The 13,582-nt window shown below is 38.0% G+C and overlaps 1 protein-coding gene across 2 annotated transcripts in view; it reads right to left on the reverse strand.

Moving 5' to 3' along the window:
• LOC117412171 (teneurin-1-like) overlaps positions 1-13,582 on the reverse strand; it is a 159,877-nt gene that overhangs the window by 40,965 nt on the left and 105,330 nt on the right. The window contains exons 9-14 of one of the 2 annotated variants that reach the window (XM_058989491.1): positions 13,388-13,489; positions 11,368-11,562; positions 9,865-10,065; positions 4,946-5,131; positions 2,813-2,839; positions 2,000-2,146 (exon numbers count right to left, since the gene is read on the reverse strand). In XM_058989491.1, coding sequence (XP_058845474.1) covers positions 2,000-2,146; positions 2,813-2,839; positions 4,946-5,131; positions 9,865-10,065; positions 11,368-11,562; positions 13,388-13,489 — 858 coding nt within the window. Of the gene's footprint in view, positions 1-1,999; positions 2,147-2,812; positions 2,840-4,945; positions 5,132-9,864; positions 10,066-11,367; positions 11,581-13,387; positions 13,490-13,582 lie in introns of both variants that reach the window. The other variant, XM_058989490.1, reaches the window with a different exon arrangement.

Raw genomic sequence — 13,582 nt, forward strand, 5'->3', positions numbered from 1 at the left:
TTTCAGCAGAATGCTTAAGACAGCACTTTCAAAATAATAAGAATTATACTGAAATATTGCATTCTAAGCGTTTATCTGTGGGGAATGTGTATCAGTGTACACAACAAACACTCAAAACCAAAAAAAAAATAATAATAATAAAAACACAGACAAGAGGAAAATGAGAAAATAAAGATGAGTAAAGGAAAGCTGTGTGAAGCACTCCCTGACAGAATCACTTTCCTTGATAGCAGCGGTGATTAAAGACCTTCATTTGCAGCTCTCTGCGCCATAAGATGACTTCCCCTTCTTCCACAAGCTCTTCACTGAGAAGTGGGGGTAGTTAGGGCTTTTGTCAGCTGTGGTACCAAAATGCAGGCTTGCAATGCATCTCGAAAATGATAAATAGTCTATTCAAACGACTTCTGCCATACAGCAATCAAAAAAGAAGTGCTGTGGCCTTGTTTCAAAAGGAATGTTAACTTATTCTTCTTGAATAGAGTCGAGAATAATTGTTTAGTTTAGTAATGTGTTATATGTGGCTATATGCAATCTATCCATGTTATTAATGATATGCTATTAATGTGTACTAGAAATGCTGCAAACACAAAACATATTTTTGAATTCTTCAGTAATATAAAAACACCTCTAAGACAAGCTTTCTACGGAATGAAGTAAACATCTTAGATTTGAACAAGATATCTTACTGGAATTCTCAAAGAAAACCTACTGATTCTGGTATATATAATTACATTTTTTACAGATTTGACAAAGAAATAGGGCAATCGCTCTCCAAAATGTTTTAACCTATAATCTTGGCTTTGAACCGTCATAAAAAGAGAACCAGCCAACACTTTGAAAAAACTATAAAAAACACACATAATTAGTCAGGTACACAGTACTTAAACCCCCATGAAAAACTGGGTTTTACAGATTATAGTATTATGTTCAATTATTGGAACGGTTTGTTTTATTACATTTCTGTTAATATCAATTAAAGTAAACAATATGATAATTGCCTGTTGTTTTCATGAACGCCCTGGTCATGTTAAGTACCACATTAGATAGAGTAATTACAACTCACACTCTACAAGACAATTTGAAAGGATATAATTATGATTTTACAGAATTATGTATTATTTAAAAAGTACACATGTTTTTGAATTGCTGCAATTTACGTCTTAGTAAAATTGCTACTGTAGGAAGGAAAGAGCTCATTTGCAGTTCTGTGCTGGCTTCTAGTGACTTCAGTATGCATTATAAATGCACCAGTGTCCTTTCCATTGTAGGTGAACTGCAAGATGTTTTGTGACATCTGTACTTGATGATTACTCAGACATCCTTTCATGTCAAGCTGTCTTTGCTTTTGTTTTTTTTACTCCAAAAAACAGTTATTCAAGCAGGGAATACAAATACCTAATGCATTAACCTCCATGGACAAAAGGTCTGTGAAAATGGAAAGGCATTGAAAACCTTTTCTAGTGCAGTACTAACTTCATTACCAAATGTACAGTAGAAAATATTCAAAAAAACCCCAACAACTCAGGAGTAAATGTGTAACAAGGGCACAAATCACATACCTAATCACATCTACAACAACTAACCCATACTCTCATTCATTCATGGCACTCAACTATATTTCTATAAGAAATCTGTGATCTTGTGGGCAGTGGTCTGCTCGACTCTGAGATGACTTCCTACCCTGTTTAAGATGGAAGACCAGGACAAGGGGCAACTGCAACCGTTTAACTAATGCAGCACAATCCCACTGCAACCACCAATATAATTATCTTTATAAACAGTTTAACTAATACAGTGCAATCCCACTTCACCACCAATATAATTATCTTTATAAACATTTGGCTCTAAAGAGGGACAGAAGGGACAGATAGCGAGTGAGATGGCCTTTATGACAAGTTTGGTCAAAAGGACCCACAATTTTAATTTCTCCAGCCCTGATTGAAAATAATGAAACCAAGGGAACTACAATGGCACTCAAAGAGGCTGTGCTGCAGTGTACCTCCATCATTGTCCACGCTGTCATCACACACCATCTCCATGATGATATTACATCCCGTGCCACTCCAGCCTGTCTGGCATACACAGTGCCAGCCGTTCTGGTCTAGGGTGCACCTCCCATTACCATTGCACAGACCTGGGCAGCCATCTGAGAGGGGAGTTAGAAAAGAACGGCGTTTTAAATAAGAGATGGGACACAGGCAACAGCAGATTTAACTTTTTGGGGAACAATAAGTGTAGTTATTTTTAAAATTTATTTTACTGAAAACAATTGCTTTTTTGCATGGTGCATTATCATTTAACCTTGTATATGAGGTATCGTGAATGCAGAGCAAAGCATTGCTTAGCTATGCTTATATTAAAAACTGCGAGTTTCTGTGCTCTTACACACAAGTACATTGTTAATCATCTGACACAACCCTTTTAGATTTTTTTCTTAACTGTATGCATTTATGTATATACAATGGGAAATAATGAAAGGTTTAAATCCTGCCAAGATGCAGAAATGAGGCATTGACAATGGAGCTGTTATTAAAGCAAAATACTTTTCAATTGCAGTTAATGGTGTTAGTAGGTGTTCTTTTTTTGCATTTCCTTTTTGTGCCAAACAATAGATATACATGGGAATAGGAGAATTCAAGCTTCAAGTACAAAATAACCTTGAATTTTCAATCAAGACTGCACCATCTACCTCGGCTCTTTAAACACTGCAATTGAAAAATAAACCGTTTTCTGCAAATATTTAACAAAGCAAAGCAGTGAATGTTACAGTGTACCGAAGGTTGCTACTGCAAACAAACAATAAAAAACATACCTTTAACAATAACATCCAAGTATTGAGCTGCCAGGGAAAGAGGATGTAAAGATGTTAGCAGAGTCTTTATTGAGATGGGAGGTTAGTGCCACAATGGAAGGAAGTTATACAAATAATTCAAACTGCATCTAGATATGGAAAGCTGGATCAAAATGAAAAACGATTTATCGTCTTTCTCTGAATATCCAATGGGTAACAACATCTATACTGTATATAGCCAATATTTACTGGCAATGAACTAAACTGTTTGTATTTTTGGCTAAAAGAGCTTTACTGATTACCAGGGATTTCTTACACAGCCATAAATCAATAAATACATTAATGAATAAAACCCAATAGCAACATGCTGCATTGTGAGTGTACTTGCTTCTACCTAAGACCAGCGCTCCAGATAAGTTACGTATCTGCAGTTTTTACACGTTAAAAAATCCAAAATCCGCACTAAATTTTGGTTGAATGCGTACAAATACGCATAGCAATTTTGCACAGCTTGTCAGCCTCTGCTCCCGCCTCCCCTAAAACTTCCACTAACAACTACATCTCCCAGAATACAACGTCTTCAGTTACTAGGAAACTGTACACAAGAATAACAACCCAACAAACATTATCCAATCACTGGCTAGCACTGTTGCCTTTGCAGCCAATCACAGTAAGAACAAGAAAAAAATCGAAGCTACACAGGGTGAAGAGTGAATCGTCAGAGGCAACCACTGAAAAAAGGTGCCTACAATATAAAACAGTTTTATAACTTATTAATGCATTTCCTTATTTTATTTATCTGTATGGCTTTATATTGAAGTTTTAACATGTTCACTGAGTGTAAGTAACGTAAAAAATGCACTTAGCCGATAAAGAACCTTGTAGAACATACGCATGGTTGTACAGTGGTTCAAAGTAACATTGCAGTTAAAATGGAAGGCTCTTTTTTAATGCCTACTCCATTACCATTAAAGATTGTTCAGCATTGAGATTACTCATTACTTCAAGGTCATGTTGCATTTTACCCCCTAAATTTTACTCTCTCAGTGTTAAAATTAGAGGGTAAATTACTCCCAGACCCAAAACCTTATCTGGAGCGATGCCTAAGACTATATATGATCTTTGCAGTCTTTTTAAACCGATTTAAAACCTTTTATGGGACACTTCTAAAGAGAGATATTGCGGTGCTTCATGAGACACATATGGCTCAAGAGCCAATCATTGGACAGACCTGCACCTGCTTCAACTTATGAGTCTGTCTTTTAAAAGTCCTATTGGTGACAGGCTAGACAGCAATGCTTTGGGGATCCGACAGTGCTGATGAAACGTTGGCAGTTTCACAACATGAAGTAATTAAAACGAAAGTTTCACTGACAGCAGACCTGTGGGAGGAAAGGAGATCCATCACAAACATTTATCCCCTCGATTATATTATTTAAAGTGAAAAATAACTTTTTCATTCATGACAATCTGTTTAACAGTCTTATCGGCTGACTGCACACACACAGTACTTTGAGCTGAGATACAAAGTATGTGAACTAAGTTGAAAGCTGGAAAACTACAAATATTATCTGCAATTTAGGGCCAATACCTTGCTGGAAATAATCCGCACATCAAATGGAAGCTTAAAGATAATGCCCTCTGTGACACCAGACAATGCATTCCAGTCATAATGTGATGTTAATAACCATGACTTCAGATGCTATTGCATATTATACTACAAGCAAACACCCATTATTGTAACGAAGCAGATATCATTTTGTAGTTTCTTTGACTACATGATGTTAAATAAAAGATCTAAATTATGTTCATATATCTAAATATATATATATATATATATATATATATATATATATATATATATATATATATATATATAGGCTCCCTTGAGAAAGATATGTACAACATATCGAAACGTTGGGCAGCTGGCTCTTTGAGCTAAATATATATATATATATATATATATATATATATATATATATATATATATATATATATATATATATATTTTATAAAAGTATGTCTCAATCCTAAAATTGTAAGTGGTCATAGCTATACTCTTTCCAGACCCTAATGCTGTCACTTAAGTTACACGTTGGCTGTTGAGGAGTAAGTACCCAGTCCTGTATACAAAGCAGAGTGTTAGCTGCTTACCGATGGCGCAGTGCTCCCCCTCCCAGCCAGGGCTGCACTCACACTTGCCATCCTTGCACTGCCCGTGCTCGACGCAGCGTGGGTGGCACGTACGCTGACTGCAGGCGGAACCTTCCCAACCTTCCTCACACCGGCACTCCCCGCCAGTGCAGACGCCATGGCTGCCACAGTGCACAGGGCACAGCTCTGTGGACAAGGGAATAATGTACACAAAGTGAAGACACCGCATTCATAAAGAACTAAAGCTGAGGGAACACAAAGCTGCTTTTTCAGGAACAGTGGCTTAAAACCTGGTTCCAGGAGACCAGGAGACCTGGCAACTTTGCTGTATCAAACCCCAAGTCTCCCCCCTGTGTGCCATGCGGTGGTGTGAAACCTAGTCTCCTGAAAGCAAGTTCCAAGCCACAGTGTCTTCGTCTTCCCTCAGCTTAAGGGTGCCATCTGATCTCAAAATAACTATTATGACAGGCTTTATATTTCATGCATTTTTAAAAGGCAAATAAATCCATATTGTGCCCACTTCATAAAGTTTTGTTTTTTATAGAAGGCTTTTTTTTTAAAGCGTGTTTTGATAGATTAAATAATGTTTATACTTGTTAAACAGATATGAGACTTTATTGCATCTTTAAAAAAAAAAAAAGAACATTCTTCAAATATTTATAACTTGGTGAATGGGCTCCAATATAGAGAGGTGGAGAGCAGCATACTTTGGCTTTCTTATTAACACAAGTATCTATAAAACCACATCTAGAAATCCAACACAGTTAACCGTAGGTGGTGTTTTCTTATATTCTGACATTTGAAGTTATATTAAAAAATGTTTAATGAATATTAAAGTAAATACTATTTTTCCAGTTCATTTTTTTTAAAGAGCCTTGGGTTCATAACTGTGAGCTAAACAGCTCATATTCTGAGTCTGAAAATGGAATCCTGTTATTAATATTTTTGTCATATTCAAAGTTTTGATGCTCTGATTTGTATTAATATAAAATGAATAATTTCCATAAAGATTGGAAGCACACATTATCCGGCAGTGGCCTATCAGCTGGTAAAAAGCAATGCTGGAGGCAGTCATGGGCTACCTATTCAAGTGCAATGAAATGGTATTTCAATTTAATTATACATCCCTTTTAATAACCGCATTCAAATTGCACCCGATCTCTGCAACTTTTTAAAAATGACATTACTGCAGAAGTACCGAAACAAGACTCTGCTGTCTACCATTTTGCTTAAACTGATATGATTAATATTTTCCCAGCAAGATGATGTTTGAAAAAGACCATTATGAAACTCACCCAGTAAAAAAAAAAAAAAAAAAAAAACTTTATTTAAATCCGCTTTTTATTCACTGAAGAGATTTTAAATCCTAAAATGCATCAATATAAAAACAGGGGCAGATTGATATGAAAGCTCTGGCCAGCTTAACCCCGAATATCAGCGGCACGTGTTAAAGTTCTGTGAGCAGAAAGGCGTACCAAAATCAATTCCCTGTATAAACTGCTTTTTATTTATAAGCTCCTGGAGGATGATAACATACACAGTATAAAACAGCAAGAACACATTCCATGGTAAAAAGGTGTTTCTAACTCAGACATTTCTTTAAGAAATCCTGAGAGTTTCTGGGATTTAGACATGCATGAACAAGAGCACAGCATGTATTCTGCATTATGAATCACCCATCATAGAGCAAATATCCGTTCTTAACAGTAAAAGTTCAGTGTTCTAGTCATAATGCATTAATTTCTAGTTTTAAGAATGTTATTGATTGTAATGTGGTACAAAAATGTATTTTTGGGAAAATACATTGATTGATGCATTTTCTTTTATGAGCCAACACTGTTAATGGCAAAAACACCATGCTGGTAACCTAGGCACATGGAGGAAAAATGTTTTATATGTATCAGTCAGCCATGATTCACAGTTAAAACAAAACAAAAAAAAGGTAATGTAAATAAAGGAATATTTAAATATTACAGTGTACATGTGTTTGGCAGTGGTTTTATTTTATTTGAATTTATTATTATTATTTTTTAGAAACCACTGGGTTCAGATAAAAGATGTATTTATTTACTGTCTACATCATAGTATGAATGCTGAAAATACTGCATAACAAATACCACAAGACACAGAATGTAAATGTATTTGAGGGATCTGGGTTGGGTTACAAAATGACTCCATGTACACTAGGACAGTCTGGGACAGTTCAAGCTTTTCAAATCACATCGCAATGCATTCTGGTATGTTTGACCTGCCTCAGGTAAGCTTGGCAGCAGGACTACACTTACCAGAATGCATTGGGGTATCAGATGAAAAGCCTGAACTGTCCCAGTGTACATGGACTCATATGGTAACCCTAGATATGGGGATGCTTTTGAAATATCGCTTCAAATCATACCAATATTTTTGTATTTATAACTGAAGTAGTTTTTCCTTTCAGGGTTCCGCCACCATTTGTTTTAATTTTTCTGACATGTTGCTCAATATAATATGAGCTATCAAGTTTTGTTCTCACAAGAGCTAACACCAAAATGAATGATCCATCTGCGGGTTCGATTCAACAGTCATTAGCAAGCCGAGGAGCAGATCAGTTTTGTAGGGCTTGCAAGCTTATGATACATTGTGTCTTTTCAGAACTCCACAGTCAGAGATCCATTGTTTAAATATGCTACCTTTGTCACTGAAATGAACTGAGAAAAAAAACCTCAAGAAAAACATACATGGTAGTCAAAGGCCTGCAGTGCGCATATATACAAATCTGATTGGTATCAGTATATTCAATGGAACCTGGCCATGGACGATTATCATCCCCTTTGTATGGGCCAGTAAGTACTTACCAGCTCACTAGCAGGCATTTATCAAGGATTCAATGGACTGATTGCAATCTTCTCAGCCCAGCTGTATTAAATACACTTTGGAATGGCAAACGTTACATGTGCCTGTTTTTAATGTGAGATGACGTTAAAAGCTCTATAAGCACACAAGTCTGGGTCTTTTGTTCAAAGGTTAAGACCCTTGCTTGGGGTGTGCTTGGTTGCTGGTTTGTGCCTGACATCTAATAGTCAATCACTGAGGTTAAACAGGAAAGAATGTTGTGTGATGCACGTCCATTACGTATTCTGACCATTGTGCATAGTGGTTAAGATGCTCGCTTAAAGTGAGTAGGGTTGCTGGTTCGTGACCAGCCTCCACCCTGGGATGTACTAATAGCAGGTATTAAATTACAAACTGCACTGATCATCCAAGACATGCTAGTATGGTGCTTGGCCATGCTGGCCCATATGAATGAGTTGCTAATCGTTGAAAATGTATTAAAAAATGAATTAGCACATCATTGCGTGATCTTTCGAAAATCTGTGTGCGCGCTAGTTTTTCTGAAAATCAACTTTTTTTTTTTTTGCGAAAGCTGATCATTCAAATAATGCATTAACTATTTGTTGTACAAGTCAAGCTTTATTGCTTTTACAGAAACGGGTTGCATGCACACTTCTTTATTTAATTAGGGTCTTTTTAAATTGATTTAATTAGGGTATTTTTAAATGTAATTCCATGACTGGAGCTGTTTAAATGGTAAGTGCTTTAGTTGGATGCGACTGGGTTCCCTGTTCTACTGGTGAAGCAGGGGGCTATCAATAAATCCTGGTATGATGGCAGGTAATCTTTAAACCCAGGCAAGCTAAAAACAAATCTGTCCAGAAGAAGTAGGCTGAGGGTTGATTTTCTTTGTTAGGACGAGCGAGGTGCATTTTCCACTCAATGGGTATTAAAGAGGAAAGTGTTCATCAAATCTTCAGCAGCTTTCACTGCTCTCTTGCCTTGCTACAGCGCAGCAAACAGCTTTTAATTGTCACTAAAAACACAAAGCCAGATGACCCGAATAAACAAAAAGACTACTGAGGTTCTGCTTATAAAAGTCATAGTGATTACCCTACTTGGATAACAGAAAAATAAAATGAAAAAGTGTTCCAGCACTGCAAATATATCAAACATACCTTTGAGAGCAAATTCATAAATAAAAGGACTCTGACGATCAATCTTTCTGGATAAGTGAATCACTCAAATTATAGGTCACTCTCCATTATTAACTGGTATTCATGTTTATTTAAAAAAACAACAACAACAACAACAACATAAAAACACAACAACCAAAAAACTAACAAACGGGTAACTGGAATTCTAGCTCAAAATGAAAAAGAAAAAGATTTGGAACAGCAGCTGGGATTGAAGTCGCATTCCAGTAAAACAAAACGGAGTACAAACACTTCATCAGGCGGAGCCGGCCACTGTGAAATCTAATTTGCACTCAGCATGAAAAATAAGTTAGTACTAGACCTCCTGGAAGCAAACTGTAAATTGTGTTTTTTAAATTTGCTGGAGACCGCGCAGATGAAACTGTTAATTGTATATGCCTAAAGGTAAATTCAGAGTGTTTAATTGTATATGCCTGAGGTAAATTCAGAGTGTTTCATTTAAAAAATATGTCTTGTTACGGAAGCTGACAATCTTACTAATCTTACTTTGTTTGCAAAGTGAATTTATCTGACAACACCCCTTCTCACCTTTTTCTTGTAGTTTTCTTTTCTTCGGTACCTTAGTTATACTGTCCATTTGGGAAACTTGCTTGTTTGGCTGTGTTTCTAACATAAAATCATGACACCAAACTATAATACACAAAAAGTACCACCGAAAATATCATCGCTCCCTCCCTGAAAAAAAAAAAATCTAATCAAATCAAAAACAATGCCTACTGTAAGAAAGGGAACCACCGTTGGAGCCCTGATGCAGTCCCATAAGTGAACTGTTACAAATACTGAAGACGAGGATGAACCCTGAGCTTGCTAGCCCCAAAGTTGTTTCACCTTTTTGTTTCAAGCTTCCGATTCTTTCCACCCGATATAAAGCTCTGACAGATCATGCCATACCTGTTGAGCAGTCAGTCCCGGTCCAGCTGGGCTCGCAGCTGCAGCTGCCTTTGTCCGGCAGGTAGGTCCCTCGTCCCGAGCACTGCTCCTGACAGGCAGGGAGAGCGCTCTCACACCGAGCCCCTGCCCATCCAGAGGAGCAGTGACACTCGCCCTGCACACACACCCCGTGGCCAGAGCACAGAGGGTCCAGGCAGTCCTCTGAGGAATAAACAATACCAGCGCTTACATTACAACTATTATTTTATTGAACTATCGTTTAAAATAATGCAGTTGAAGAGAAAATGGAATATCACGGCAACAATGGGCCCCATTTACAAAGCTTTACATTTAAGACATTTTTTAATTTTTTTTTTGTCAAAGTTTTTTTGAAACTGTTCCAGACTCCTGTAAAAGAGGCATAGCAAACAAACGTTTACTTAATGTGTAAAGCAGAAAAGGGTTAGGGGTTAGGTTTAGAGTTAGGATCATGATTAGGGTTATATCATGCAAAAAAAAATCATTAAGTACATTGTAACTATGCATAATAACACTAATTATGTGTCCGTACACATGGATTTACTAAGTAACTACTATGTAAATACACTAGCAAATAGAGGACAAGGTAAAGTGTTACCACCAGATTTCTGAAACCACTTTAAATTGGGACACTGAGTCTGATGACAGCAGGTATTGTATCAGGAGACGCTGGGTGTCATATCAAACTGCGGATGGCTCCTTGAGTGGTTATAATCTTTGAGTACATTTAAGAGCTCAGGAGGATTTGAAAGGCACTGGATTCAGAGTTAGTAAGGAGCTGGTCTGAGAACACCAGCCAGCCTAACAGCCCTGGCACGCTTGAGTTCTTACGGATCACGCATGAATTGCTCAGTTAACATTCTCCATTCTGTATGGTCCATAGCAACCAAGGGTCACAACTGGCTGTTTGTGGAGCAAATGGGTTTTTGTTTTTATTGGAACATCTAACACCAAATGAACTCTTATGGTCACGAAGATGGATTTTCCTCCTATGAGATTTTTCTTCTCCCGATTTGAAAGAGTAAATGGCTTTTCTAACCCCCTTTATACGGTCATTTCTGCAGGTTGCATGCCAGCTGGACGTTATATCTTGCAGAACATCTTCTAGTGCGGTATATCGGTGTGATATGGCTGCAAATTGACATGGTAAATGCACCTTTAGCTTTTAGCTCTGTTATTAAGATGCTTGGTCCTGGAATTGCCTCAGCTGGTTCAGATCCAAACAGCAAATAGCAACAGATGGATTCAGTTGAGGGGAACGACAGCCTTATCAGATATAGTGTCAGGAAAGACAGAGAGGTGCTCAGTGACGATGAGTGACCTATATTAGCTGTCTGTTAAAAGCTATTTCCACCGAGTGAAGATTTTCTACTGTGCAGTACACTAAGCCAGCGATCCCGTGTAAAGGGTCAATACCAAGCAGTCTCCGTTCCTGTCATTAAGGAAAAGCAACTAAAGAACCACCAGGTGAAAAGCAAAGCGCACCTTGCTCACAGCTGTTTCCTTTATAGCCAGGGATGCAGATACAGACTCCATTGATGCAGCTTCCGTGGTCATCACAGGTGGGGTCGATGCACTGGTCCTCAGGGATGTCACACTCTGGCCCCTTCCAGTCCGAGTGACACACGCAATGGCCTTTGTCATATTCCCCGTTCCCACTGCACAGCACCGGACAGGAGTCTGAAAACAACAGTGACCCTTTTTTTTAAAAGAAAGAAACAATGTAATGGCATTAATAACGACAACAAATAGAGCCGGAGCAGACCTAGCCCTACTGCAGTGTGCTTTCAACAGGTCGCTCCATGAAATTCAGTTCACTCCCGTAGCATTTCAATTTGTTCAAGTGTCATTTCAGCTGAGCTCCAATAAGAGCATCTAGCTCCCCGATTCTCTTGGATGCCTTTTGGTTATTGCTGGAAAGTACCATGAAAATTGAAATTTTATTAAACTTAAAAAGTGGTTTTTGCTCACACCAAACACAGCTCTCAGCTGTAAATTTCCATGCTCCATTAAGTGTAATATACATAAAGTAATACAGTGAAACCAAATTCACAAAATCTGCAAGGGTGAACTGCAAACGCCTCTGAATTTAACATGCCTGCTAATTCAAGACTGACTGCCAGAGATGGTGTTGAATTATAAAGGGATCTTTCTCTACAGCATCCCAATAACAGGCATCCAAAGAACACATTTTCCAAATGATCTTACAGTGCAGCTTTCTCTTTTTGAATCATGATTGCTTTTAAAATCCCAGCACATATGGAGGGGTTACCCAGAAGAGCAAACAAACTAATTGAAAGAAGTGGAGATTTACTACAAATAGTTATTAGAGATGGGTACTGCTATGCACATAATTAGACAGAAAGAGGGCTTTAATTACTCTCCTGGTGGAGTTGCCATTTCTGCTGGAATACATAATGTAATTTACAGTGAAATAAAAGAATGCTGTATTATAGCGCTGCCCCTGTATAGCAAATGTTTTTTATTAATATTTTTTTGTGAACATAGGTTAATTTAAGCTTCTTAATTGTTCTGTAAAAGTGGAGCTTTGATAAAGTAAGTGCATTATAGGAGGCTGTGTGGTCCAGTGGTTAAAGAAACTGGCTTGTAACCAGAAGGTCCCCGGTTCAAATCCCAACTCAACCACTGACTCATTGTGTGACCCTGAGCAAGTCACTTAACCTCCTTGTGCTCCGTCTTTCGGGTGAGACGTAATTGTAAGTGACTCTGCAGCTGATGCATAATTCACACACCCTAGTCTCTGTAAGTCGCCTTGGATAAAGGCGTCTGCTAAATAAACAAATAATTAATAATTAATTATCCTTTATCGGTCTCAACAAGATTCAATGCACTTATTTCAGATTTAATGGTCCTACAATCTCTCGCAATATCAGCAAAACCAATTCTATCCCTGATGGTAGTCTCTACAACATGCCCTTGCAGACATGCACATCATGCTCAGTAACAGTCAGATTGCCTCAGCTACAGAGATTCACCATTCAAGGTACAAGGTGCGGTATCAAAGAGAAAGTCCTGAACAGTACAGAAGTATAAGGGAATGAGTCTCTGGCAATGTGTCTACTGAACCCAGAGCCATTTAAAAGTCAGGAGAATGCTCTAGATGAAGAAAAAAAACTAATTAACTGCAATGTGTGTGAAAAGTCTAAATTAATGGGGGAATCTTTATCAGCCAGGTCCTGATGAATTTAGGATTTAGGAGCTGTTTGTCAATCATCACACACCAGGATTGCAACGGTGCATGGAAGCATGTGAGAATCATGTAAGAGTTTTTTTTTTTTGCAGGAACTGATTAAGTAAGTTTGACAGGGAATGGTTCAAGACCATGGACAATAACACTCAAATGCCCCAGTATGACCCACTGTAGCAGTCCTAGACTTGTTGCCCACAGTCCACAAACCATGTTCCACCCACAGGGAATAGACAAGTAACATCATAGTTGCCCTGCATGTTCCTGTTCAGCATTTACACAAATGAAAAACTGTACCTCTTGCACAGTCAGGCCCAAGGAATCCCGGGAAGCAATGACAGTGTCCGGAGAAGCACTCTCCATTCCCATTGCAGTTTGTTGAGCAATCATCCATGGTTTCTAAACACATAAAGTGTATACTTAGTAATAGCTGGTCGGTAGAAATTCAATATTTCTTGATGAAGTTGTTCCATTGTTCCTGTGTGCAGACAG

The sequence above is a fragment of the Acipenser ruthenus genome, chromosome 16, assembly GCF_902713425.1.
Source record: "Acipenser ruthenus chromosome 16, fAciRut3.2 maternal haplotype, whole genome shotgun sequence".
NCBI lineage: Eukaryota > Metazoa > Chordata > Actinopteri > Acipenseriformes > Acipenseridae > Acipenser > Acipenser ruthenus.